This window comes from Hydra vulgaris, chromosome 03, assembly GCF_038396675.1.
Source record: "Hydra vulgaris chromosome 03, alternate assembly HydraT2T_AEP".
Taxonomy (NCBI): Eukaryota; Metazoa; Cnidaria; class Hydrozoa; order Anthoathecata; family Hydridae; genus Hydra; species Hydra vulgaris.
The window spans coordinates 16,097,545-16,111,463 of record NC_088922.1 but is presented as its reverse complement, the minus strand read 5'-3'; the positions used below and the strand labels follow the sequence as shown (position 1 = coordinate 16,111,463).

Sequence of the window (13,919 nt, the reverse complement as noted above, 5' to 3'; positions counted from 1 at the left end):
GTGATTGTTTAAAAATAATTTTATATATTTTTTTGTTTATAGAAATAAATAAATGAATATATATTAGGGTTGTTTACCGAAATACAAGATTTTTACTGCTAAAATGTATGATATATAAATGTATGATATAAAAGAAGTAAAAAAAATATTTTTTCTTTAAAATATCATCTCTTCACGCATGGATCAGAACTTTTGAATGTGCTCATCACATTTCATATTGTTTAGAAATCAAAACATGGTAAGCAAAAGGGAATGAAATAAAGAAAAAAGGAAACCAGGATAAGCTTATATGTGAGTTGTGAATCGAGTCTTTTATTTGATGTATTCAAACAGCATACTGGTAAAACAAATGTTAGAAGCTCTGCTCGTAAGTTTTTCAGGAATGTGCGAAATCGTCTGAGATAACAAGAGTGAACTTGGAATTATTTAAGCGCATGAAATTTATTCTAAAATGCATAAACACATGCCATAAAATCAATTTGGATAAGTTCGCAAGTCTACGCAAGAGACTCAAGACCTATACATTTAACAATATAGATAGTATCCTATTACGATTGCCTATTACCATTTAAACCTTTGATACCTGTTACTTTTCCTAATGTTTTGTTTCATGGCAGAGAAATCATGGAAACTAGGATTCTTCGTATCGGACAATATTCGGAAAATAATATATATATATATATATATATATATATTTTTTTTTTTTGTTCATTTAACAATATTCTCTGGTAAAAGTGTCGTTGGTACATAATATATGAAGAACACGGAAACTCGAAGAGGATCATAAGATCCTGTCACCGAGAACCGTTTAACAATAAAAAAATTATAAACCAATTATTTCAAAAAAATATAAAATAAAAAGTAAATACCGTTTCAGAAAACCTTCATACAAATAAAATAACCTCAATTATAAAACACCGTTTAACAAAGCAATAAAAAAATAAAATCAAACATTTTAAATTAGTAAGTACCGTTTTTATGAAAACCGTCATACAAATAAAATACCAATTAAAAAAACAATAAAAAATAAAAAAAAACATTTTAAATTACATTTAGAAACACTTATAAAAGAGAAACGAGATCAGAAGAACTCGAAAATATTTTCTATTGAGAAAATAACTTTTTTCAGTTTGTTTTTGAAAAAAGAAAAATTCCAACTTTGGGAAAAATCAAAATTTTTTAAAACTATTTGGTTCCACAGATAAGCTCCGCGATAAGATATAAGAGACCTTCCAAAATTTGTATGCGAATAATGTTGATAAATAAAATTGTCATTTCTTAGATCATATTTGTTTTTGGGCTTTATTGCATATAAATTTTGAAAAGGTATTGGAGCTAATTTTATCTTACATTTAAATATAAAGCAAAGAGTGTTAAAAACATTTAGTTGGTATATATTAGGAATACTCATTTTGAATAAAAGTGGTTTTGCATGAGTAAAACGATCTTTAAAATTTATTAGTCGTGCTAGATGCTTCTGTTGCCGATAAAGAGGATCTAATTGACTTTTTTTACCACTGCCCCATGCGATATTTGAATAATTTAGATGGCATTGAATAAGTGAGTAATAAAGTTGAATTAATGCGTGTCTATTTACAAAACTTCTCGCTTTATATAGTACTCCAATATTTTTTGAAACTTTGTTGCGCAAGGTTTCAATATGATTTTTCCACGTAAGGTTTTCATCAATAAAAACACCAAGAAAAAGTATAACTTTTGATTGTTTTATTTGAATATTATCTATATATATTTGAGGCATATCATTTGGCAAAAGATGTTTTTTGGATTTTGGATGAAGTAGAGTCCATTTAGTTTTTTCTATGTTAATTGATAACTTATTAGACTTAAACCATTTTGAAATTTTAATTAGCTCTATGCTCATGTCATTAAATAGTGTTATGATATTATTGCTAGACAAAAAAAAGTTTGTGTCATCAGCAAACATTACTGATTTTAAATTTGAGGCATTATAAAGATCATTGATATAAATGAGAAAAAGAAGTGGTCCTAGTATAGACCCTTGGGGGACACCACATGTTATATTTAGTAAATTTGTTGTAGAGGATACATCAATTTGCACATACTGTCTACGATTGCTTAAATAGCTTTTAAGTAATTTTAGAAAATTACCACAGATTCCATAATGTTCTAGTTTTTTGATAAGAATCTCATGATTTATCGTATCGAAGGCTTTTGATAGATCTATGAACACTGCAAGAGTAAATTGTGATTTTTCAAACGAATCTGCAATATTTCTAGTCAGATGAAGCACTGCGTGTTCAGTGGAGTTATTTTTTTTAAATCCTTATTGGGTTGTATTTAGTATTTTATTTATAGAAAGATGATTATAAATTTTTTTGTAGAGGATCCTTTCAAAAATCTTTGAAAAACCGGAAAGTACAGATATTGGACAATAATTACTAATATTAGGTAAATCCCCCTTTAAATATTCGTGTAACTTTGGCTATCTTTAGTTGGTCAGGAAATATACCTTGTTTTATTGAACAACTAAAGACCTGAAAAAGTATAGTTTTCATAATCTCATAAGAACCGATTATTATGTTGCCATTTGTTTGATCTGGGCCTATCGATTTATTGATTTTTAGCATTTTGTAAGCACATTCAAACTCTTTAATTGAAAGTTCAAAGTTATTAAGTATAGAAATTATCGGAAGATTAAGATCATTAATTGTGTTAGTTATAATTGGAATATTTTTTTCTAAATTTGGACCAATTGTTACAAAAAAATTATTCATTTGATTTTCTATATCTTTAGGATTATATAAGAAATCATCATTGTTTTTAATAAATTTTGGTAAGTTGCATGTTTTAATTTTTTGATTGCCAGTAATTTCATTTAAAATTTGCCATGTGCGTTTAGCATTATTCTTAAACTTCTCTAATAAGTTTGAATAGTATTTTTTTTTTAAGTTTTTTTTTTGACTTAACTTAACAAATCATAAACTTCATAGAATGTTCTAAAGAATGAGTTACAAACCACATTTGCTTCCGATGAAAAATTTATATGTTTCCAATGTAGAAATGAGAGTTGTTCATTAAATGATGCAATATTTTTCTTCACTGAAACAGCGTTTTAGGATAACTTGTTTTTTTATTTGTAATTGTTCAATATCAGTATTTATTGAAAAGAAGATAGGAAAATGATCTGAAACATCTTTTTTAATTAACCCTTTTTTAAGAGATCCATTAAAAATGTCTGTTGTCATAATATTATCTATTAAAGATAATGACTTTAAAGTTACTCTTGTTATATATATATATATATATATATATATATATATATATATATATATATATATATATATATATATATATATATATATATATATATATATATATATATACATAAATTATATTAGTGCAATCTACAAACAGAGTGCTCAATGTTCTTAAAGAACAGAGCAATAATAAATTAGTAAAAACACTTATCTAATTTTTTTCTTTCTTCTACGCAGCGTTTCTCCATCAGTAGGTTCATCAGGAAGAATTCTTCCTGATGAAAAATAAATTTAACGTATAAAAGTTAAATATGACAAATTTTTATAAAATAACAGTGTTATAGTTAAAAAAACGCGGGAAACTTGCAGAAGACCACAAGGTCTGGTCATCAAGAACCGCTGTGTAGCATTCATGTTTTTACATTATTAAGTTTTTGACAATGGTGTTAAAAACAAACTTTAAAAAAGTTAAAAAATGGTTAAAAAATCTAAATAAATAATATTAAGAACAAAAAAACTCTCAGAGTTGTAATTAAAGTAAAAATACAAAATGTAATTTAAAAGAAATAATTAATAATTTTTTATTTAGATTTGTATAATCTAAAATATTCTTTTTAATTAATTTTTGAAAGCAATTTGTATTTTCTACACGTGTTATGATATTATCTTTGCTAAAATTTTATTCCAAATATGAGGACCATAATATGTAATTTTAAATTGTTCCTTCTTAGTTTTGCATAAAGGTTCAATAAGGTGCCTGTTGTGCGCAAAGTATATTTTAAAAAAATTAAAGGACATTGTTGAAATTTGCTTTAGTACATAAGACATAAAATTTTAAATATGTTTAGCTCATATATTGAATAAATATTCTTACTTTCAAAATGTAGTTTCGCAAGTTTGTTTTTATTTTTAAAATTCATTGTTCTTAAAGCATGTTTCTGTTTTGTGTGTGTGTGTGTGTGTGTGTGTGTGTGTGAGTGTGTGTGTGTGTGTGTGTGTGTGTGTGTGTGTGTGTGTGTGTGTGTGTGTGTGTGTGTGTGTGTGTGTGTGTGTGTGTGTGTGTGTGTGTGTAAATAAATGCGCTTACGCCAGACAATTTAAATATATCACTCCAAAAAATTAAAGGTTTTAATGTCTATATGTTATACTTCTTTCAAAACTTACCATCATGATAAATATCAAAATTGGCCAACTTCCAAAATTTTTCCATAATAGATTTACCAACGGTAATCATTTAAGTTTAATTTAAACTTAATAACTCGCTGCCTTTAATTTTGGGGTTGAGGGGATATATTTACGTGTGTTTTTAATAACTGCATTTTTCATAAAGTCATCCTTATTTTCTATAGACAAGAACATACCAAGTTTGAAGTGTGAATTATGTCTAAAAGTTACTTATTTCAAACACCGAAATAAGCTAGCGCGATTCTTTCAAATTTCAATGACGAACATGGGAGTCGATTAACACTCATTTGAATGAACACTAAGTTTTACGTAAATTTTTATTAATGTAAATTGATAATTAAAGTCGTTATCTTTTGCTAACGATAAATACATACGCATTTAAGTATGAACATCACTAGTTTAAGCGACGTGTTTTAAACAATTTGCAGGGGATGGTGTGGGTGTTAGATAAGTAAAATCATGAACAACAACGTTACTTGATGTTTTCTACTGCTTTAAAAACAAAATTACAAAAAAAAAGTTTCAAAAAAAAAAAAATAGCAACAACCGAAGTTTCTATAATTGCTGTTTGACATCATTTTATAAAAGTCTAAAACAATAGGGTACCGTTGCGGTTCTTAAAATAGATCTAATAAACTTTTCGCAAAGCTCACTGGGATCGAAATGCGGACAAAATGCAAAGAAACTTCAGAAAAAATTGTGTATGAAAGTACAACAAAACAATAATATTAGGGTTTATTCTCATCAGATTCTTGAAACCTTTAATGTTTGCCAGCTGGTGTTATTTTAAAAAAATAGGAAGAACTAAAGATTCGATAAAAACTTGGAAAGGAGGCTAAAAGAAAAAGAAAGCTTTCGCATTTATATATTTAAACAAAAAGTGTACATCTAATTGATTTTCTTGTCAAAAAAAATGAAAATAATATTAACATTGATGCAAAAATATGTATAATCATTATAACAAAGAAATTTGTAAATTCTGCATTAGTTCTGATATAAATACAGCATTGTTGATTTTAATACTGGAAATAGCCATGGTTTTATTGTTGACTTTCTGTATCCACACCCTAGTGGAAATATTTCGCACGAAAAAAAAATTTTCGAAACCACCGTAGCTAGCTACGGTGGTTTCGTAATAGATATAATAGAGTAAGGTACCTTGCTCTATTTTGGCCTAGATTTTGAAAATATTCTGTCAATATTTAAAAAAATAAAAGAGGGTTAAACAAGCTGGTCCAGAATTTTTAGTGTTTAAGATAGATAACTTCCAGAAATGGTGCTTTCATAAAATTTTGTAATAGTCATACTAATGCAAAATAAGAATCTTTTAAAAAAAATTGCAACGATCGGAGACTGGAAACAATCACAATATGATTAGGTCCGATCACAATATGATTGGGTCCGATCACTCGGACACAAATAAAAAGAAGATTTTAGTTTTTGTTGCTGTGGTTTTTAGTGATATTTAAGATAACAAGTTAATAATAACTGTTTCATATTTTACAAACTAACATTTCACAATAAATTATATATACATATATACTTTTTAATTATTTATATATATAGTTGTATTATATAAATATATAATTATTTATATATATAGTTGTACGAGAGCTGTAGGTAACATTTCTTTCTTCTGTATGTTATAGCAAAGCGTGTTTATAAAATGTTACATCTTTTACTTTTACGAACAACTGTTTTAACTAGTATCACTTCAATTTAAATAACCCTCAAAATCATTCTTTATTGCTAAAATATTTGAAATTGGCTAATTAAAAACCACTTTTAGTTTTAACGAGTTTTGATTTTTATGCATTATTGTAACCAATGTTTTTTTACGTGTTGCGTTTGTAATATCGTTAGTTGTGCTTTGAAAGTTTAAATATTAGTAATTATTTCACCTTTGAAATGCCGTATTTAATGCTAAGTCACAGTCAAAGTAGGAGTAAAGTTTGTTTAATTTGCTTTAAAAAAGGAAAAAATTTAAGTAAAATACAAGAAGGAAGTGTTTATTGAGAATTAAAAAATGTTTCATTGACATATTAATTTAAATGACAACCTTTTTCCAAATGGAATTTATGGAAGTTATTGAACTAGTTTAGTAAAAATGGAAAAAGGTAACACCAATATAGTTTTATGTAAACCGTTTGATTTCTCTAAGATCAAAGAAACTATTCTTACTAGAAACCAACAGTTTTGCCAATGTGATATATGCCTTATTGCTAGGAGTAATTTAATACGTGGATTAAATATAGAAAAATAAAGGAAGATCAAAACTCAACATAAAAGTTTTACTCTCTCCTGAACCAGTTAAAGTTTGTAAAACATGTTTAAATGTTATTGGACCAGTATTAGCTCGCACCTGTTGCATTACAAAGAGAAGGGAAAACCTAATAAATCAACTAGATGAAGGTAAAAAAATATTAATTATATTATTAAGTTCCTATTAAAACTAAATTATAATAATAAATCCAAAGTAATAAAAAATTTCATACTCTAGATTTTTATTTAGACTATAGAGGTGCCGAATTGCAATGTTCCAAAACACTTAAACAAAAGTTTGAAAAGCAAGGCAATTTAATTAAGGTTACGACATGCAGAACTTCAATAAGTATACAAAGATCAAAAACTTCTTATAAAGCTTTGTTTACTGATTCACCGATACATACAAGTGAAGTAAACAAATTAAAAAATGGATGTGGTTTCAGTAACACACAAGGGGCTAGAGTTTTAAGTATTTTTAGAAGTTGGAAAGGTCGCAAATCACTTGAAAAAAATGCAAGAAACAAACTGATTGAAGATAACGCCAGTTTAAATGAATACTTTCACGTAAGATCTGTTAAATTTAATGAGAGTGAAGAGGTGATGGCTTATTGCAAAGATATTCTAGGACTGGTGGAAAATATTGTTAAAAAAATATATTTTAAGTGAGTACATTTTTAAAGTTGGTATTGATGGAGGAGCTGGATTTTTGAAAATTTTTTGAAATATCTTAGATCGTTGCGAGATATCTAAAGAAAAGGTAAAAAAATTTAGTTATGACGAAGACATACGTACAGAAAAATACAATGTTGGTGGGGTTAACAAACTCATTATTATTGCACTTGTAGAAAATTTGCAAGAATCTTGAAAATAATAATCAATTTTATTAATTTAAACAGTATTAAATATTTTTGTGCTTTCGATATGAAGTTGGCCAATATTTGTTTTGGAATTGAAACTACAGTCTTAACTCATTCTTGCCCTCAGTGTACAGCTAGCAAAGATGGTTTTCAAAATTTTAAACTTCAAGGTGAACATAGAACGCTTGGAATGATTAGATCATCAGCTAATAATTACAAAAACGCTTGCAGAAATAAAATTACAAAAATCATAGTTGTCTGTTGTACCCCATCATAACTGTGTTGACCAACCACTTATCGATTTGCCAGAACAATTTGATCAAGTCTTTTTCACTAGATAATGATAATCATCTTTTTTTCATATTACAGGCATTTAAATGCTCGAGAGAAGTTAAAATTATTTGTTTAGCAATGAATTTAGAACCCGACTACGAAATAAAAATAAAAGATTATCAAGAAGCCTACTGTAAACTTGGATTAAAAGTATCACTTAAAGTACACGCTATAGTAAAGCATACAGTAAAATTTTTTAAAATGATGTCAAGTGATTATCCAAACAAAGGTCTAGGCTATTGGAGCAAACGAGCCTCTGAATCTGTTCAATTTTAGACAGTTCTGGAAAAACGGTTATAAAGTATTCAAACGTCACAAAAATTATTCGAAAAGATTGCTAAAGCTATTGTTACATATAACTCTCGTCATACTTTCTTTTCCAAAAATCTTATTTATTGTAAAAAATTAGTAAAATATGAAACAGTTATTATTACCTTAGTTATGTTAAATATCACTAAAAACCACAACAACAAAAACTAAAATCTTCTTTTTATTTGTGTCCGAGTGATCAGACCCAATCATATTAAAACTCTAAGAACACGCCCCAAACGAAACGCTCTTAAAACGTTTTTGAGCTTTTTTTTCTTTTCATATTTATTAGAATCAAAATTTATCGACAAATTTTAAATATTATTTCAAAACAATATGCCGTTTAAAAGTTGTGATCTTTTAAAGTTATTTTTTGGAGTTAATTGGGGAATAAAAAACTATAAGCATTAACAACTTTTCAACGAGAAGAGATTTTTGTATGAATTTTAAATCGGTCGATTAATTTTAATCTAGTTTAAGATATTATGAAAAAAAATTTTTTTTTGTTATTGAAACCTTATATGGGACACAAGGACCCAAATTTTAGGTTTAATATTGTTTCCAGTCTACTATCGTTGCAAATTGAATTATTCGGTGAACATATGTGTTTAGATTTGTTATCCTGCAGTTAAGCGGCATAAAGTAACTTTAATTTTTTGCTTATTTTATTTCTATGATCTTGTCCGCGAAGAATATGTAAACATATAGGAATATTTATTGATTTGGTTCAGTATATACATCGACAACCTTACAGGGAGTGGCGCTAAATTGACTGAGGGTTTGGCATGGGGCATCAATCTTTTTTTTCACTATTGAAATAATGAAATAAAAAATTACTGCCTCATACCAACCCCTCAGTCGATGTTGCGGCACTCCCTTGTGGCAAGATATACGGTGTATATAGTGAAGCCAATAAATATTCCTTTATCTTTAAAAAGTTTCCACTGATGAGAGCGCAATAAGTGAAAAAATTTAGACTCAAATAAAAGTAAACGATTCAATCAAAAGTTTTGGTTATTTGATGGAGTAATGCTTTACTAATTGGCATCTTAATTAGTTTATTGCTTATTTAGTTTGTTACTTCATAATTGGTAAATTTTTAACAACCCTTGTGTGCTTGAATATCTTTATAAAATTGATGTTTCGTTTTTACAAATTTAGTTGTATTTATTTTCGCAAGTTGTATTTATTTTATTGTATTTATTGTATTTATTTTCGCAAGTTGTATTTATTTTCGCAAGTTGTATTTATTTTCGCAAATTGCAATTTTTTACTTTTTTTTCTAAGCGTATATAAAGATTCCTTTGTGTAATCCTTATACAAGTACTAATATAGAAAAAAGTAACTTTAAAAAGATTAAAAACAATTTTAAACAAATTTGAAATTTATGCTTTCTAAAAAATTTTGGATTAAACTTCTCAATGCGACTAAGGCATGGTTCACGTTTTTCCAAACAAAAATATAAGTTTTTTCAATTACGATATGTAATTGAAAAAATGTAAGTTTTTTGATCAAAAAGTATGACATATTTGGTATGTATGGAAAGATTATTTTAACCACTATTATAATCTGGTTATGCGACTATATCTAATCATTATAACAAATTATAACAAATCGTCAAGCGTAGTTTTATTTAGAAAAGATGTCATTTTCAACTTAAAGTACCTCGGAGCTTGACTACAGATAAGTCTATGGATTTGATTTTTTCATAAAAGCACGTATTGGTGTTTGTTTTCAATGAATGTAACTTGACATTTCTAATCAGACATTATTTGGGAAAATTATTCATAAAAAACCATTTTTTTATGAAAATAGAAGTTTTCAATACCACACCTAAATGAGTATGTTTAACAATAATGTCACGTTAGATTCAAATAAACTATGGTAGTGTTAATTTTTCTACAAAAAGTCGTTTTTGCATAAATAATTATAATTTTTAGCCCCCTTTATAAAACTGTTTTCAGTATTTAGTATCATTTTTTGAAATACTTATTCGGACTTATTCGGCCATCTTGAAAAAATATTTTATTCCATTCAGAATGCGTAGACAATAAAAAAACGGAGGGGGTAAACTTTATAAACAAATTACTTTTATTTTCAAACTCGTTTTGTTTTTATATCAGTAATAAACTTTAATTGACATTTGGTTTTTTTTTATTTTTACAACAATAATTTAAAAGTAAAATAAGTTACTTTTAATTTATTGTTATATTGATAAATATCCTGCAAAACTGTTATAACAGACACTTTTTTGTTAAAAATATTTTGCCATTATTTACGAATTCTTTGTTTGCATAAATTAAATATGAATAAATAAAAAGTTGTTCGGTTTGCCACTAACAACCAATCGGATATGTTTAAAATTATCGGCTTTTTTTTTACGAGTTTGTTCTATGCGTAAGAAGAACTTCGTATTGCTTTAAATGTACACATTATTTATAATCATATTTAAATATTTATCATAATATCATTTGCAACACTAAGCTTAAGTTATACTCGTATTGTGCATCAGCGCATGCTCATTTAAATGCACGTACAAATTATGTTGCACATGCTAAATACCCACGCAGTCATGGATTAAGTATACTCATTAAGTATGTTTAATGTAATTATTTTTTAATAAAGACTTTTGTAATCTGGCAAGTACAAACCAAAAAATTCATAGCATAGATTCTTTTTTTAAACTTTCGTAGGTGAGTTGTGGAATATGTTACTAAAATAATTTTTAGCCGTAATTAACAGCATTAAATCATTTTATAAAAATATCACACCTACGTTATGTCGATAATCTCTTATTTAAAATTATCTTACTTTAGTTTTATGCTGCTGATTAAACTTCTGAGTGTCTTTTCAAACTTCAAAATATAAAAAACTAAATGCAAATTGCAATATTCAAACTTCCATCTGCAGTGGTGACATTTTTATTACTAACGCCAAATTTAAACTTCAAATCTGAATCTGAAAGATAGACCAGAATATGAAGACATTTTTCTAATCTTTGTATTAGGTCTTTCTATCCCCTACCATTTTAATTAGTAATTAAAATACTGACGACCATTGAAATATAAAAATACTAAATAAAAACTATTAAGTCAAATACGTCTGGCTGTCCATTAAGCTAACATTGGCATTGCGTATGTTGTACACGTCGAAAGCTTACGTTGGCATCGCGTATATTGTATACATTGGCACAATGTTGCGTCATTTATAGAATTAAGTCATACGCGGCACCTAGTCAAAGAAGAAACATCTTTGGTATATGAATGTTTATTTATTGACGCAGGGCATGTTTCACAAGGTTGGCGTTGTATTTAGCGTTGTATATGTTTAACCTAATTTTTAAAGTAAGTTTCGACGTAAAATGACCTTAAGGCGTATAAAACTATAGTTTTTCTGCAGTAACTTGCAGTAGATTTTATAGTCAGTTTTCCAATAAAACAAATTGACTGTTTTAAATAAAAAATTCAAAAAAATTAATCACGAAAATATTAAAAACGCGCATAGTAACAAAAAAAAATAATTTTAAATTACCTTTGATAGTTTAATTCTGGTTTTGTATGTAAGAATATGAATAATTATTCGCAAATATTTGCTACAAACAGTTTGAAGTTTTGACCTTTTAGCAATCTTTCTTAACTATTAACAAGTTATAAACTTTTAGAAAATGTTCTTGGTTATCTTAGCTTGGTTATCTTGTTAAAAATAATCCTTTTGTATATGTCTCATAAGGAAATATTCGTTAACCAAGGCTTTTAGTTGTTAAGTCTTTGAAAAGTTTAAATCTATTTATAAAAAGAGTAAGAAAAGGAAGCACGGCATGAAAAGATCTCTATGAATCAATTTTTCTTATATATAACGATTTAAAAAAGGAGAGATTAACAAATGCATAGGATTAAAAACATAGGATCTTAAAGGCTTTAATTAAAATATGCATTTCTCCATTATTTTAATAGAAATACTTTGCAATTTTAACATTTTTATAAGTTTATATGGACAATACCCTGAATGTTTTGATGTTGTTTAATTTTCAATAAAAATAACTCAACTTAAAATAATAGTTATAATAACATCAATAATAACATTTATATTAATAAGAAAAATTATAATAATAGCAGAAAATATCTATGACAACCAAATCTTTGTCAACTAACTTAGATTTTGTAAAAAAGGTATCTTTTTTCCAAAAACTAAATTAGTTTTTAGGTTGCACCAATATTTACATCCCAGATAGTAAGCAAACGTTGGCACGACTTCAGGCCAACGCATTTTAATTGCCAACCAAAATGACGCCCGCCAAACGTAAAAAATGTGAGGTGTCTTTTAAAAATTTCTGGTAGTAAAATTTGTAAATTTGCCAATTACCAGAATTTTAGCAGTTAATCCGTTTTGTAAAAAAATCTGCATGACCAAATCTTTTTAAAAATATATATATATATATTTTATTATCAATTTAAGTAATTATAACATGCAAAGAATAACACTAAACAAATAATCAAAATATTTTTCTTTAAGATTAATTTAAACCTAGTTTTAACAGTTAAAAAAAGTGGTCAGCATTTTTAATCACAAATATTTATTATAACAGTTCTTTGAATTTGAATAAAAAACAAAACAATTTAACCTAGTGAAAAATAAAACCGCGTCCCACATGGGTTCCACGTGAGTTCCGTGTGGGATTGATGGTATTTACGTGGGACGGATTTTCCCATGTGGTATCCGTATGGAAATTTGTCACTTTAAACCCATGTGGGATTACCACACGGGTTACATGTGGGAACCATATGGTATATACTTACATGGGAAATCCCATGTGGGTTTTTTGTGGGATTTACATGGGAATTTATTTGAAAGCTGAAAACTAAAAACACGATAAATTTTAAAATCGACATTGCATTGCGGCGAGGCTACATTTATATTGTGTAAATATATTTTACAAATCAATCAAATCAAATCAATATATTTTCACTTTAATAATAACTGTATATATTTACAATCGTGCGTTACATTTACAAACAGTTATAAACTGATGACGTGAAAGACCTATGATGGTACAAATTATAGCATAATAATAATGATAAAAATAATAAGTAATAATAATAAATAATAATAACAATAATATTAATAATAATATTATTAAATACAGTAATTACAGTAATTATTTTAGAGAATGGCAAGTAAATACAGTAATAATTTTAGAGAATGGCAAGCAAGTATGTAAGTACCACGAACAATGTTTATCTTTCTTTATAGAAATAAAATTAAAATTTGTGCAAATAGACATTATTAGGATAATAGTAGTTATTTGAATATACAAATAGACATATTATTAGGATAATAATAGTTATTTGAATATATATTCAAATAACTATTATACTATAATATACTCAAGAACTATATAGTTCTTGAGTATATTATCTGCAAACACTTAACTGATGCAAGTTCAAATGTAGTCAAAAACCAAGCATGCATGCATGCATGCAAAGAAATGCAAGTTTGAAATTCTAAGAATTCCCAATTTTCTTTATTAAAAAGAAAAAAATAGGGGGTAGATGGGTTTCTGTAACTATTTTAGGCTCTAAAACTTTTAACTTTAGATATAATAAGGTCCTTAAGACTTAAGGGACTTACGAACTACATTGAGGAACAAAAACAGGATATTTACAGGAACTTTTCAATTTTTAATCTGGAGTACCACAGTGTTATTGAGTATAAAGCCTCTGGGTCCAGTTTT

At 27.0% G+C, this 13,919-nt stretch overlaps 1 protein-coding gene across 3 annotated transcripts in view; it reads right to left on the bottom strand.

Moving 5' to 3' along the window:
- LOC100208234 (SH3 and PX domain-containing protein 2A) overlaps positions 1-11,929 on the bottom strand; it is a 63,582-nt gene extending 51,653 nt beyond the window's left edge. The window contains exon 1 of one of the 3 annotated variants that reach the window (XM_065792470.1): positions 11,720-11,929. Coding sequence is in view for 1 of the 3 variants with exons in the window: in XM_065792469.1 (XP_065648541.1) it covers positions 4,404-4,473 (70 nt within the window). In the remaining 2 variants the exon portion in view is untranslated. Of the gene's footprint in view, positions 1-869; positions 922-4,403; positions 4,556-11,719 lie in introns of those variants that run through there. The other 2 variants (XM_065792469.1, XM_065792473.1) reach the window with 2 other exon arrangements.
- Between the last annotated feature and the right edge of the window lie 1,990 nt (positions 11,930-13,919).